The sequence below is a fragment of the Aythya fuligula genome, chromosome 17 (genome assembly GCF_009819795.1).
Source record: "Aythya fuligula isolate bAytFul2 chromosome 17, bAytFul2.pri, whole genome shotgun sequence".
Classification (NCBI taxonomy): domain Eukaryota; kingdom Metazoa; phylum Chordata; class Aves; order Anseriformes; family Anatidae; genus Aythya; species Aythya fuligula.
In genome coordinates this window covers 7,230,874-7,244,044 of record NC_045575.1, presented here as the reverse complement: position 1 = coordinate 7,244,044, position 13,171 = coordinate 7,230,874, and the positions used below count along the sequence as shown (strand labels likewise).

General features: G+C 64.4%; 2 protein-coding genes across 2 annotated transcripts; one reads left to right on the top strand and one right to left on the bottom strand.

Annotated features, from left to right (window-relative positions):
* Window positions 1-1,973: 1,973 nt before the first annotated feature.
* On the bottom strand, window positions 1,974-6,066 carry SLC8B1 (solute carrier family 8 member B1). Its single transcript, XM_032199275.1, has 15 exons — window positions 5,854-6,066; window positions 5,474-5,626; window positions 5,347-5,399; window positions 5,175-5,232; window positions 4,975-5,080; window positions 4,715-4,882; window positions 4,532-4,639; window positions 4,396-4,452; window positions 4,158-4,288; window positions 3,926-4,067; window positions 3,564-3,685; window positions 3,253-3,406; window positions 3,057-3,137; window positions 2,656-2,720; window positions 1,974-2,578 (listed from the first exon to the last, which is right to left on the bottom strand). Exons 1-15 carry the CDS (start codon window positions 6,004-6,006, stop codon window positions 2,381-2,383), a joined length of 1,749 nt encoding a protein of 582 aa, XP_032055166.1. The 5' UTR covers window positions 6,007-6,066; the 3' UTR covers window positions 1,974-2,380.
* A 2,033-nt stretch (window positions 6,067-8,099) lies between these two features.
* On the top strand, window positions 8,100-12,063 carry PLBD2 (phospholipase B domain containing 2). Its single transcript, XM_032199287.1, has 12 exons — window positions 8,100-8,317; window positions 8,886-8,979; window positions 9,068-9,226; window positions 9,310-9,410; window positions 9,517-9,731; window positions 9,824-9,918; window positions 10,005-10,165; window positions 10,266-10,361; window positions 10,684-10,755; window positions 10,881-11,033; window positions 11,157-11,319; window positions 11,405-12,063. The coding sequence occupies exons 1-12, from the start codon at window positions 8,100-8,102 to the stop codon at window positions 11,570-11,572; spliced, it is 1,695 nt and encodes a 564-aa protein (XP_032055178.1). The 3' UTR covers window positions 11,573-12,063.
* Window positions 12,064-13,171: the final 1,108 nt, after the last annotated feature.

The window sequence follows — 13,171 nt, the reverse complement described above, 5'->3', positions numbered from 1 at the left end:
GCCATGCGCCTGCTGTTTCCTTGCAGCCTCACCCTGTAGCACAGGACAGAGGGAGAGGACTGATCCCAGCAGGGCAGCTAGGGAGCGTTTCCTGGGGAAGGACGAGACTTGGAAAAGCAGGCAAAGCGCTCTGTGCTCCTCGCTCCTGCCTGGATAAATGCCCTGGGTGCCTCGGGGCAGCTCCGCGTCCTTTCTGGGTACTTCAGGGTGCTTGGCTGTGAAACCACTTCTGAGCTGAACCGTGAAGGACCTTAAAGGGCTGCTTTCCAGACCGTAAATGTGACCACGAGTCAACGAGCAGCACAGCAGAGCAGGTTGCTCTGCGTGGAGTCGCAGCCTGGGAGATTTATCCAGATTAGAACTGGGGCTGTTGGAAACATCTCTGGGTGTGGGGCAGGATGAATGAGCAGTGGGAAGGTCACAAAACCACCTGGGGCTTTGTTTAAATTCCACGTTACCCCTCAGTGATAGGTTTGGGGCATTTTCTGGGTTTGGGGCACTTGCTGGGTGTGAAAGGAGCTGCACCTTCAGGCTACGCCCTGCAGTAATGGGGTCTCGTGTCCCGGGATTTGGGGCTCGGCTGCTGCTTCTCTGGTCTCGTGCTGAGATGCTGATCCACCCCCACCTTCACCGTATTATTATTTTTAAACTAAGGAGGGCCGCAGAAGTTTACTTCTTCCGCAGGACTTTGTCTGGAAGGACAAGAAGTTTGAGTACGGGGCATCCCCTTCTATTTATCCTCCTCTTCCCCCCCCTTCCCCACAGACTAACGACGGAGACAATCATTCGGTAGGGAACGAGGGAGGAAGCGCGGCAGGATTTTTGTACGCTGGCGTTTTGTTTATAAAGATGATTTTATGGACACGTCTGTAAAATGTTCTCTAGATTTTTCAAGCACACTAATAAAGAGCATCCTCAGCTTTGTAAAGGCAGCACCTTCCTTTCCTCCTTCCCCTTGGTTCAGGAGAGGGGCTCGGCTGTGGATTTCCACGCCGTTTGAAGAGGAGCTGTGCCCGCCCTCCCTCTCCAGCAGCAGCTGCTTGCATGAGCATATTTCACATCCCTGCCCTGCAGCTCTGCCCTGAATTCCTCTTCCTGGACATTGCTCTCAGAGCTCAGCTCTCCCCCTGCCAGTTTTTCCCCTCTCTGTCACCGTACTGCTTTCATGCTCTTGTTTTGCTTTCTTTTTAATGCACCAGCTGAGGCCGGGAGGAGCTGCACAGGCTCCTGAAGCCCTCGCTCCTCTCCCTGCGTGGCTGCTGCCTCCTGTTTGGGCCGGAAAGCGGGGGTGGCTGCTGCGAGAGCTGCAGGCGCAGGGAGCTGTAATATTTGTGAAAGCACTCATCCAGCCAGAAAAAAAAAAGGAGAAACGAGCACAGCCCGGAAGGGAAGAGCAGCGGGCTTGGAGAGCCTCAAAACTGCCCCAACCCCAGGCTGCCGCTCGTGCTGCTTGCACAACCGCCCGTGGCCCCGCAGAGCAGAAGTGGGGTGATCCCTAACGGCCGGGGCCGTGGAACTGCTGCCTCCCCGAGCCCGTGGAGCTGCGTAAGAGCCGGCGGCCGCAGCCCCGTGCCTGCAGCTCCGTCACGAGCAGGCCCTCGGCAGCACGAGCAGCTGCATGTGACCGGCGTTGGGAAATGCAGCGCGGGTGCCCTGGAGGAAGCTGAACCCCCAGCCCCGCTCAGGGCCCCGAGCAGCCCAGCCCTGCACCCAGCGCCCTCGCAGCAAGCACCACGAGTTGAGGTTGTGTGGTTTTTAATTGCAATTAATTTGTGTTTTTTTTTCCCTCTTACAGTGTCTAAACCTAGTTTTGCCAGAGGCTAACAGTGTGCACGGAAACCTCTGCACCAAGTCCTTTGCTACAGCTCTGTCTGCGCTCTCAGGAGCAGAAGTATTCCTAAAGGCAGGTTGAAAAACATTGCTAAAAAAAAAAAAAAAAAAAAAAAAAAAAAAGAGGAGAAACCAGCCTCCTGTGGGCTGCTTTCCAGCTTCGCTTGCACTCTGCCCTGCTGCCTCACCTCAACCCCTCTTTTGCTCTTCCCCCCACGTTACGAACGCTCGCTGCCCTCTGCAACGACAGCCAGTCCCCAAATTGCACTCAAGCCTTTACTTTGCAGTTTCCCCACGCAGCGTCCTCCAGCCCCAGGATGGGGACGGGGACGGGAAGCGGGTGCCCAGGAGCAACCTCCCCTGCGCCTGCCCCGCTCCCTTGTGCCCGGGGGTGGCCGAGCCTTTCACCTCCTCCCTGTTTGGAGTTAACCGAGGTTAACCAGAGCGGGGCGAGGACTCGGCTGCTGCCCAGCGCCTCCTTCTCCCTTCTCAAAACGCACGAGCAGGCGGAGGCTGGAGCCGTGGCGCCGAGGGCAGGGAGGGCGGGCGGTCAGGCGGCGGCCAGGCGGATCACCCTGAACTCGGTCAGCAGGGCCACGCAGAGGAAGGCCAGGTAGTAGAGGATGAGGCAGACGCCGTACGCCTTGCCCAGCTGGAAGCACTGCGCCGGCACCGCCACGAAGGAGAAGACCAGGCTCAGCCCCAGGGCTCCGGCCAGGATCCAGACCAGGAGGCTGTCGGGCTCCAGCTGCCGGAGAGATTCTGTGTGGCAGCGGGGTCCTGGCGGGGCCAGTCCCCTCCCCGTGCTGTAGCTGTCAGCCTTACCTTCACCACCAGCTGGCTGCTCGTCATCTGCAGCAGGCAGCCCAGTCCCACGCCCACCAGGATGTCTGGGGCCGGTTCAGGATGGAGGAGCAGCGCAATTTCCCCTCCAGCCCCGGGGATGGGGACAGCGCCGTCCCCCTTCCTCCCAGCCCCTCTGAGGCTACCCAAGCCTCAAGCACAAGAGGCTTCAGCATCATACCAGGCTCCCTGGAGCCTCCCCAGGGAGGCACGGCCTCTTCCCATCCTTCCCTCAAGCAGATCCCAGGGGACCAGCCCTGATCCTCATCCCAGGATGGATCCTGCCCAGCTCCAGGTCCCCCAGGAGCAGGGACTGGCCCCAGAACAACCCCAATCTGTCCCCCCAGCACCCAAACCCCCAGCACCGCGTGCCCGAAGGATACTGAAGATGATGCCCCCGAAGCAGGCGGAGAAGGCCATGCGGGGGTAGCCCTGCCGTGCCATGGTGAGGTCGGAGAAGGTGTCTGGTGGGAGAAAGGGGAGATGCTGGAGGACACCTGCACCCCGCTGGGGTTCAGCAGGTGAAGTCTTGCTGCCGGCAGCTCCAGCCACACAGCTGGGGCCCTGCAGAGCCCTTACCCCCGATGCTGTTGCCCCAGGCCAGCAGCGTCAGGCCCAGCACCGTGTTGCTCAGCTGGAAGATGATGCCCAGGGTCCGCAGGATGTTCACCAGCTCCGTGGCCGCGGCGTTGATCCACATGGCGCTGGCCAAGAAGCCGAGGAAGGCAAATACCTGGCAGGAGGAGGAGAAGCTGGGTGCTGGGTGCGTCCCCTCCAGCCAGCTGTGTCCCTCCTGGGGACACCAGGGACCGGGAAGGTGCTCAGGTCCCACAGCTCCCAGTGGGGCTGCTCCGGCCCCTGGTGTGCGTTCGGGGCTGGGGACACCTTACGCAGTGGTACTTGGGTGGCTCCTCGTTGGTCGTGGTGAGGAAGATGATGATGGCCAGGACGAAGCCAACCAGCATGACCAGTCCCCAGACTGGGAAGATGCCCTGGATCTGGTACAGCCCATCTGCACGCAGCGGGGAGAGAACACGTCAATGCGGCCCCACAGGCTGGGCAGGATCCCACCAGGCCGGTGGTGTGGGGTCAAGCCTCGTCCCTAAAGCCACCTCTACCCCACCCTGCTGGGGGAGACCCCATGGGGGACAGGGAGCATGGAGCTACCCGGCCTGGGGCTTTGTGGCCAGCTCGGTCGTGTCCCCTCCTCGGGGGACACGAGGGGGAGCCCGGGGTCGCTGTAGGCTCTTACAGGCACCCGACTTGAGGGTGAGGACGCAGAGCAGGGGGCTGGTGACGATGTGCAGGCAGTTGAGGGGTCTCTTCCAGTTCAGGTCGTCCTTGTCGGGGTCCACCACGGGCACGGTGAGCAGCAGCACCAGCTCCACGGGGACCTGGGGGGCATCCCACGGGTGTGACCCGTCCCCAAACACGCTGTCCCTGCCCAGGGGTGACACTCATCATGTCCCCCCCTTCCTCCTCACCTTGAAGACCTTGAAGAGCCGCCAGTACCAGGGCTTCCTCCTCCACTTGCGCTGGTCCAAGGGGCTGAGGGCGCTGGCGAGGATGCGCAGGGAGGTCTCTTGGTAGGGGAGCAGGGGCCGGTACTCCTCACCTGGGGAGGCCGGGGGGGCTGAGCATGCTGGGGGGGCTCCCCACACCACAGAACCCCCTCAAGATTTAGCAGAGATGGCCCCAACCCCCCCCCAAAACCCGACCTACCATAGTCCCCGCTGTTGGTGCCTGAGGACTCCCGCTCCTCAGCATCCGTCGGCATCTCTGGGGGGGGTGAGGAAGAGCAAGGGGGCGGTGAGGGGGGGACACGGGGGTCCCGATGGCACCATGAGGCGGCCCTTACCTGGCTCCCAGGGTCCGGGGGGGGCCAGCCCGTCCCCGCGCTGCCTGCGGTGAATCCAGGTGCAGAGCACCACGGCGAAGACGTAGAAGACGTAGAGCCCCAGGTAACCTGGCGGGGGGCAAGGAGAAGGGGTTATGGACCCCCCCAGGGGACGCTCAAGCTGCCCCGGCAGCCGTCACTCACCCAGCGCCTCTCCCAGCGTGATGCGGCCCAGGTAGAGGACGAGGAAGGTGAGGAAGACGGCCACCATGTAGAAAATGGCGTCCCTGAGGAAGGGCCTGGAGGCGGCCGTGAAGGGCTTGACCAGGGCGATGCCGCCGGCCACCACCGTGGTCACAAAAATACCAGCGCCTGTCGACACAACGGGGTGAGGGGAGCGCTGGGGGGGAGAATGGTCCCACAGAGCCCCCCCTAACAACCCACACCGTCACGGGGACCCTTACCGAAGACGGCCCCAACAGCCAGCCCCGCTGTCCGTGGGTCGGAGAAGGCCACCACGGCGCTGAAGACATCAGGCGCCCCGTTGCCGAAGGCCAGGAAGGTGACGCCATGGAGGGGAGCCGTCAAGGAGCAGCCCCCGGATCACGGCCCGGACCCCCCCCATGTGTGTGTGTCCCCCCCCAGGTCCCCGTCCCAAGGATACTGCCACATTGTGGGACAGCTTCAGGTTGGTGGAGATGGCCGAGAGGTTGGGGCAGAAGCTGCGAGGGCACAAAGGAGGCGGCGGTGGTGGTCTCGGGGGGGGGGGGGGTGACGGGACCACCCGAGGCCACCACAGCTCGGGGGGCGTCCCCTCGTCCCCTCGGGGTACTCACAACTTCTCGGCCGTCACGCCGAGGATGACGAAGAGGTAGAGGAGCCACAGGGCCTGAGGGTGGGGACAGGGCTCAGCCTCAAGGCATGGGGGGCACAGCCCACGGCCCCCCAGGTCCCCGTCCTTACGTAGAGGGTGACGGCCAGCGGCAGCAGCCCCGGGGGGAAGACGCAGAAGACGCCGCCGAGGTAGTCGAGGAAGCCGCCGTCCAGCCGGCAGTCGGGGTTGCCCCGCACGAAGCGGCACCACTCGGAGCTGTTGTGCTTCCTCACCTCCCTGCACTGCGGGGCAGGGCCGGGGGGGCTCACACAGGGGTCCCTGGCCATGTGTTCCCCTCCCAGAGCCAGCACCCACCTCGTGGGTGACACCGCGCTGCTGTACCGCATCCCCTCCCTGCCTCAGTTTCCCCATCCATGCCCTATATACACAGCGGATGAGGGGTGTAAGGACAGGACCCCCCCAGCACCCAAATCTCTCCCTCCTCACCCCTCTTCATGCCCCTACTCACGTCCAGGCCCCGTCCGTGTCCAAAGGGGTCCTCCCTGGTGCTCCCCGTGTCCAGCGCCGCCGGTGTCACCGCTCGCGGTGCCCCGCTGTCACCCGCCAGTGCCCCGGCCAGGCTCAGCACCCCGGCCAGGCTCAGCACCCACAGCGTCCCCATGGCACCCTATGGGGCTGGGGAGAGCGGGTGGGGGCACCTAGGGCTTGGGGAGGGGGGGCAGGGGCTGAGCGGGGTGGGGGGGGTCCATGGGGGGAGGTGGGGATGGGAGAAGTGGGTATAGGGGTGAAAGCAGGGGTAAAAAATAGGAATATAGGGAAAAAAGTAGGGGTATAGTGGTAAGAGTTGGGGTATAGGGATAAAAGTAGGGGTGTAGGGATAAAAGGGATAAAAATAGGAATATAGAGATAAAATAGGGATATAGCGATAAAAGGAGGGTTATAGGGATAAAAGTAGGGTTATAGGGATAAAAGGGACACTAAATAGGAGTATAGGGATAAAAACAGGGTGCAGGGATAAGAGATAAGAATAAAAAATAGGGGTATAGGTTTAAAAGTAAGGGTATAGGGATAAGGCTAGGGGTACAGGGATTAAAGTAAGGGTACAGGGATAAAAGCTAGGCATAAAAAATAGGAATATCGGGATAAATTAGGGCTACAGGGATAAAAGTAAGGGTATGGGGGTAAGAATAGGGGTACAGGGATAAAAGTAGGGGTGCCAGGATAAAAGATAGGGATAAAAGTAGGGGTAAAGGGGCAAAAATAGGGAAATGGGGATAAAAAACAGGAATATAGAGATAAGAAATAGGGATTTAGGGGTTAAAATAGGGACATAGGGGTAAAAATGGGGATATAGGGGTAAAAATAGGGGTAAAACCAGGCACAGGGCGCCAACAGGGCTAGGAGCGGGGGGAGGCCACCAGCCCCGTGCCCGGCTCCGCTCCGCTCCCTGCGGGGGGAGCCGGGGGTAAGGGGGGGGGCACGGGGAGACCCCCCCCACACCGCCCCCCCCCCCGAAACCACGACCGGGGACCCCAACCCGGGGTGGGGGGGCCCAGTGGGGCCGCGATGGGGTCGGGGCTGGGGACGGGTTGGGGACACGGGGATATGGGGACAAGGGGACCCCCCCGGGACCCCCCCCCCCGTACCCACCGTGCCGGCGCGGCCCCGGCGCTGTGCGCGGGCGGCTGCTGCCCCCCCCCCGCCCTAAAGGGGCCGCCCCCGTCCGCCCTTAAAGGCGCAGCAGCGCTTTGGGCGCGGGGGGACACGAGGGGGGGACGTGGGGACACAGAGGGGGTAGGGGCTGGGGGCTCCGTGCCCCATATTGGGGGGGGATCAGGTTTGGGTGTCACCCCCCCCGGTAGGAGCCTCCCGGGGACTTTGCCCGCTGGGCACAGCGGTAAACAGGCGGGGATTGCACAAGGCCGGGGTGCTGCGCCCCTGTCACCCCCCCGGGGCCTGGGGGTTAGGGGTGGATATGGGGTGCCCATGGGGTGCCCATGGGGTAGGGGTGTCATGGGGTAGGGGTGCCCATGGGGTGTCTATAGGGTAGGGGTGCCTAAGGGGCTGGGGTTCCCATAGGGCAGGGGTGCCGCATGGGGTGCCCGTGGGGTGTCTGTGGGGTGCCCATGGGGTGCCTACGGGGCTGGGGTGCCTATGGGGTAAGGGTGTCACACAGGGCAGGGGTGCCCATGGGGTGTCTGTGGGGTAGGGGTGCCCATGGGGTAGGGGTGCCTATGGGATAGGGTTGTCATGGGGTAAGAATGCCCATGGAGTGCCTATGGGGTAGGGTTGCCAACAGACAGGGGTCCCCCTAGGGTGTCCACGGGGCAGAGGTACCTGCATTGTCTATATGGCATTGGTATATATGGCATTGTCTATAGGGCAGGGGTGTTTATGGGGTAAGGGCGCCTATGGGAAAGGCGTACCACGGGGTGCAGGAGCCCACGGAGCACCTATAGGGCCGGGGTGCCATGCCATAGGGCTTCCTTTGGGGTGCCTGCAGGGTGCCCATGGGGTTCCTATGTGTACCCACGGGGTTCCTATAGGGCAGGCTGCCCATATAGCAGAGCCACCCACAGCCCTCCCTTAGGGCGCAACCCCCCCGAGCCCCCCCCCCGCCCCCCCCCCCGCCCCCCCGGAGCCCCCCCCGGGGGGGCGCGCCTTTTCCCTAAACCCCGCCCACTTCCCCTAACCCCCGCCCACTTCGACCCCGCCCACTTTAGCCCCGCCCCCTCCAGCCCCCCCCCACCAGCCATGGCGGCCCCGCGGGCGGTGGTGGCCGCGCTGCTCCTGGCCCTGCCCGGGGCTGGGGTCGGGTTTGGGGTCGGGGTCGCCGCCGCCGTCCCCCCCCCTCCGGCCCGCGGCGCCTCCGTGCTGCTGGAGCCCGGCTCCGGGCGGCTGCGGGTCCTGCCCGGCCGCCACCCCAACGCCATCGCCTGGGCAGCGCTCACCGACCACAGCCGGGCTGTGGGGTGCGGGGATGGGGCTGGGGGGCAGCAGGAAAACTGGGGGGGGGGCATTGGGAGGGAGTGGGGGCTGGGGAAGGACTGGGGGGGAGCCAAGGGGGGAGGTGGGGGGGAATTGGGGGGATTGTGGGGGTACCAGAATAGGGGGAGCCAAGGGGGAGAGGTAGGGGGGACATGGGGTGGGACATGGGGGGGCTCAGGGGACTGGGGGGGGCCAGGGGGGAACTGGGGGAAGAACCTCAGGGACCTTGGGGAGAGCTGGGGGGGAACTGGGGGTGAATCAGGGGGATCGAGAGCAGAACCAGGGAGAGGACTGGGAGGGCTGTGGGGGATACTGGGGGGGAGAACCAGGGGGTGGCTGGGTCAGAATAGGGGGGAGAACTGGGGGGACTGGGGGAGAACTGGGAGGGAACTGGGGGAGAGCTGGGGGGGAACTGGGGGAGAACCAGGGGCAGAATTGGAGGGACCTGGTCAAGAACTAGGGGGGAACTGGGGGAGAACTGGGGGGTCCTGGGGAGAATTGGGGGGGTCCCGGCGAGAACCGTTCCCGGCCATAACCCCCCTGCTGTCACAGCTGGGCCTTCCTGGAGGTGGCCACCAACGCCTCGTTCAATGACAGCCTGCAGGCCTACGCTGCAGGGCTGGCTGAGGCCGCCGTCACCGAGCAGGTACCGGGGGGGTGGCGGTGGCGGGGGGGGGGGGCCGGCGGGCAGGACCCCCCCGTCCCTGTCCCACTGCCAGCGCTGTGCCCCGCAGCTCATCTACATGCACTGGATGAACACGGTGGTGGGCTACTGCGGGCCCTTCGGCTACCAGACCCCCTACTGCGAGAAGCTCCGCGGCTACCTGCAGGCCAACCTGGCCTGGATGGAGGAGCAGATGGCGTCCGGCCAGCACCCCGAGTACTGGCACCAGGTGAGGCCGTGCCCCTCGGTGTCCCCGCCTCCAGTTTGGGTGCAGAATGTTGATTTTTGGTTCGTTTTTCCTCGTCCCCGCAGGTGCGCCTGGCGCTGCTGCAGCTGAAGGGCCTGGAGGACAGCTACAACGGGCGCGTGGCCTTCCCCACCGGCAGCCTCTCCCTGTCGCCGTTCGGCTTCCTGTGAGCTCTGTCCCCCAAAAAATTGGGGCTGGGGGCTGCCGGGGGACGTCTTGGGTCTGGGTTCTGATCATGGGGTGCCCCACGCCACCTCCTCGCCTCCCCGCAGCCTCCTGCAGCTGGGGGGGGACCTGGAGGACCTGGAGCAGGCCCTGAACAGATCGGCCCCGCGGCACCCGCTGGGCTCCGGCTCCTGCTCGGCGCTCCTCAAGCTGCTGCCGGGCCACCGGGACCTGCTGGTGGCCCACGACACCTGGGCCCCCTACCAGACCATGCTGCGCATCGTCAAGAAGTACACCCTGCCCTTCCGTGTGGCACCCAGCAGTAAGTGGGCAGGATGGGGTGGGGGGCACATCTTTTCCCCTTTCCCTCCCAAATCCTGACTCCCCTGACCCCGTTCTCGCACCCCTCTCCAGGCTCTGCTCAGATCCCGGGGAACATCCAAGTGTTTTCCTCCTACCCCGGCACCATCTTCTCCGGAGACGACTTCTACATCCTGAGCAGCGGGCTGGTGGGTGGCACCCGGCTCCCACGGGACCCCCCGGTGTCACCCCCAAACCCGGCTCACTCCCCCCTTTCCCCTTCCCCTCCCCGCAGGTAGCTCTGGAGACCACCATCGGCAACAGCAACGCGGCGCTCTGGAAGTACCTGCGGCCGCAGGGCAGCGTCCTGGAGTGGCTGAGGAACATCGTGGCCAACCGGCTGGCCCGCAGCGGCGCCGAGTGGGCCACCATCTTCACCCAGTTCAACAGCGGCACGTGAGCACCGGGACGTGCTGGGGAGGGGGGACACCGCATGGGGACACCCCCGGGGCGCGCTCTGGGTGACCCCGAGGGACGCGGTCGCCTCCCCGTGCAGGTACAACAACCAGTGGATGGTGGTGGATTACAAAGCCTTCTCTCCGGGGAAGGCTGGCCCCGAGCCAGGCGTGCTGACGGTGCTGGAGCAGATCCCGTGAGTGCCCCTCGCCCTCCCCAAAAGCCAGCGCGGCCCCTCGGAGCCCTAAAATCCCGGCTGCCCAGCCCGCGGGCTGCCCCAACGTGGCCCAGGTGGGATTTGTTTGGTGGCCTGGGTGCGAAACGCGGGCTCGGTGGCACGCTGCCTCCCGCTGCGGTGGCCCTTCTGGCACGGTTGTGACGGCGCTGCTGCAGCTGGTGGCTCTCTGCATGCAGGTGACGGCCCCCGAATAGGGTGGGGACCCCCGGGTGGGTCTGTCCCTCCCGTCCCCCTTTTATTTTGCCTCCTGCTCTGACCGGTGTCCTTCCTCCTGCCGCAGGGGCTTGGTGATGGTGGCTGATAAGACAGAGGTGCTGTACCAGCAGGGATACTGGGCCAGCTACAACGTGCCGTAAGCTCCCTCCAGCCTCGTCTCTGCTCGTCTCCACCCCGATCGGTGTCCCACCGATGCCATTTAATAATAAAAAAGGGGGGGAGGTTGGTGCCACCCTCACCCGCTGCCTCCCTGCCCCCCAGGTACTTCGAGGAGATCTTCAACGCCAGCGGGAACCTGGAGCTGGTGAAGCAGTACGGCGACTGGTTCACCTACGACAAGAACCCGCGCGCCCAAATCTTCCGCAGGAACCACTCGCAGGTCCACGACGTGGACTCCATGGTCCGCCTGATGAGGTGGGGGCTGCCCCTCGCCCCCAAAAACCCCCTCCTGGGTGTCGCCTCCGCCTCCCCGCGGACCCCCAGCCTTTGCGGCCGCGCTCTCAGTGATCTAATTATTTGATTTCCGCCCCTTGCCAGGTCCAACAACTACCTGCAGGACCCGCTGTCGCGGTGCCGGGGCTGCGACCCCCCCCAGAACGCCGAGAACGCCATCTCCGCCCGCTCCGACCTCAACCCCTCCAACGGCACCTACCCCTTCGCCGCCCTGCGCCAGCGCTGCCATGGCGGCACCGACATGAAGGTGGGGACTCCCCTATCCCCCCCCAAATCCCCCCCGGGACCCCACGCAACCCTCTTATTTCTCCTTTTTTCCCTCCTGGCACCAGGTCACCTCCTTCGGCATGGCCTCCACCTACGGGCTGGTGGCCGCCAGCGGCCCGGCGTGGGACGACGTGCCCCCCTTCCGCTGGAGCACGTCCCCCTGCAGCCACCTGCTGCACATGGGGCACCCCGACCTCTGGAAGTTCCCCCCCGTCAAGGTCCGCTGGGACTGAGCCCGGAGCGACCCCGGCACGTGGTGGCTGCTCGTCCATCCGCGTCCGTCTGTCCAGACCCTTTTTTTTGGGGGGCAAACTCTGCAGCGCATCAGCTGCTGGCTCTTCCTTCTCACTAGGGCTGGCTTTGGGGGGCACATGGGGTGGGGGGACCTGCTCTGCCCCATCCCCTGTCCCCTATATTTTTCTCCCCCTGCTTCTCTCGCTGCTCATTGCCGTCCCGTGGGGTGCCCCACGCTGCGTAAGGGGCTGTGCCCCCGCTGTGCCGCCGTGCCCAGGATCAGAGGGCTCTGTCCCCAACCCCAAAAATGAGTGCTGTGCCCCGTGGGGCGCTTCCCTGGGGGGGCTGCTCTCGCTCTGGGGGGCCCTTCCCATAAAGGGGGGTGCTGGGAGGCTGGGGCAGGCACCAGGACAGCTCCGTGGCAAAAGAGGAGGTGAGTGACCGGGTTTGGGTTCGACAAATAAAGCGGTCTGCGTGCGGTGGAGCCGTGCTTTGTGCTGCGCCGAGACTCTCTGGTGCCTCGTATCGGGGTTGGGCTCACACTGAGGTCCTCTCCTGCAAAAAGGGAGGTGGTTAATGGGGTGCTGCTGTCTCCAGGCTGCTGGCTGGCTGGGTTTCCTTGCCTCTGCTCCATGCTGTGCTCTGGTGCTGACCCCTTGGGGTTATTTCGGGTGTCTGGAGTTGGTTCTCAACAGCTGAGAGGGGAGAGCAGCCACGGAGCGGGGAGCACCACTCACCCCCAAGACGGGGTGCCCGTCCTTGTCCCCTTTGTTCCCCCTCCTCTGCCACCTGTGTCCGCCCCCCCAGCCCCAAAACCCACGTCCTGAAATCCTCTTACTGCAGCCCCCTTGATCCTCTCCGCCGCAGCGCGGCTCGTTAGGAATAACGAGGTCATTACCGGGGGATTAATGAGCTGGCGTTCGGCAGCGCTTTGAAGGAGCGAGGTTCCCACCGAGGCCGCCCTGGCCCCCGTCCCGAGGCCTCCCCGGACCACGCTGGGCCCCCCCATCACCCCCAGCGAGGGGGAGCACAAAATGCCACTGTCACCACCCCTTTTCCGTCCCCAGTGTCCCGAGAGGGGCACGGCTCAGTGTCAGGTGCCCGCTCCGTGGGCTGTTCACTCTGAAGCCTACTGACGGCGTGAGCCCTCGCTGCCACCGACAGCTCCATGGGGACGTGGCTGTCCCTGCTCCGTGTCCCCGGTGGCACCTCCGAGCCCTCCAGCTGGTGGGGTGGAGAAGCAGAGGGGTGGGAACCCTGCTGACCTTCCTCCAACCCTCACCCTCCTCCTCCTCCTCCTCCAGGACAAAGGACCAGGAGGATCTTGCCAAAATTTTGCGTGTTTGTGCCAATTGCCAAGGGAGAGGGGCTGCGGTGCCAACAAACCCTGGCGCGGCCACTTGTGTTTTTTTTTTTTTTTTATGGGGGGGAGGGAGTTGGCCACAATCAGCCGAAGGAGGCAGAGTCCTGAAATCTGCTGGGGAAGCACATTTCTGGCCAGGCCTGAGCTCGGCGTGCTGGCACGGAGCCTGCGGCCACCGGCACAGCCCCTCCGACGTCACCTCGCCGCCTTCCCTCCCCAGACGTCGCTCCGGGAG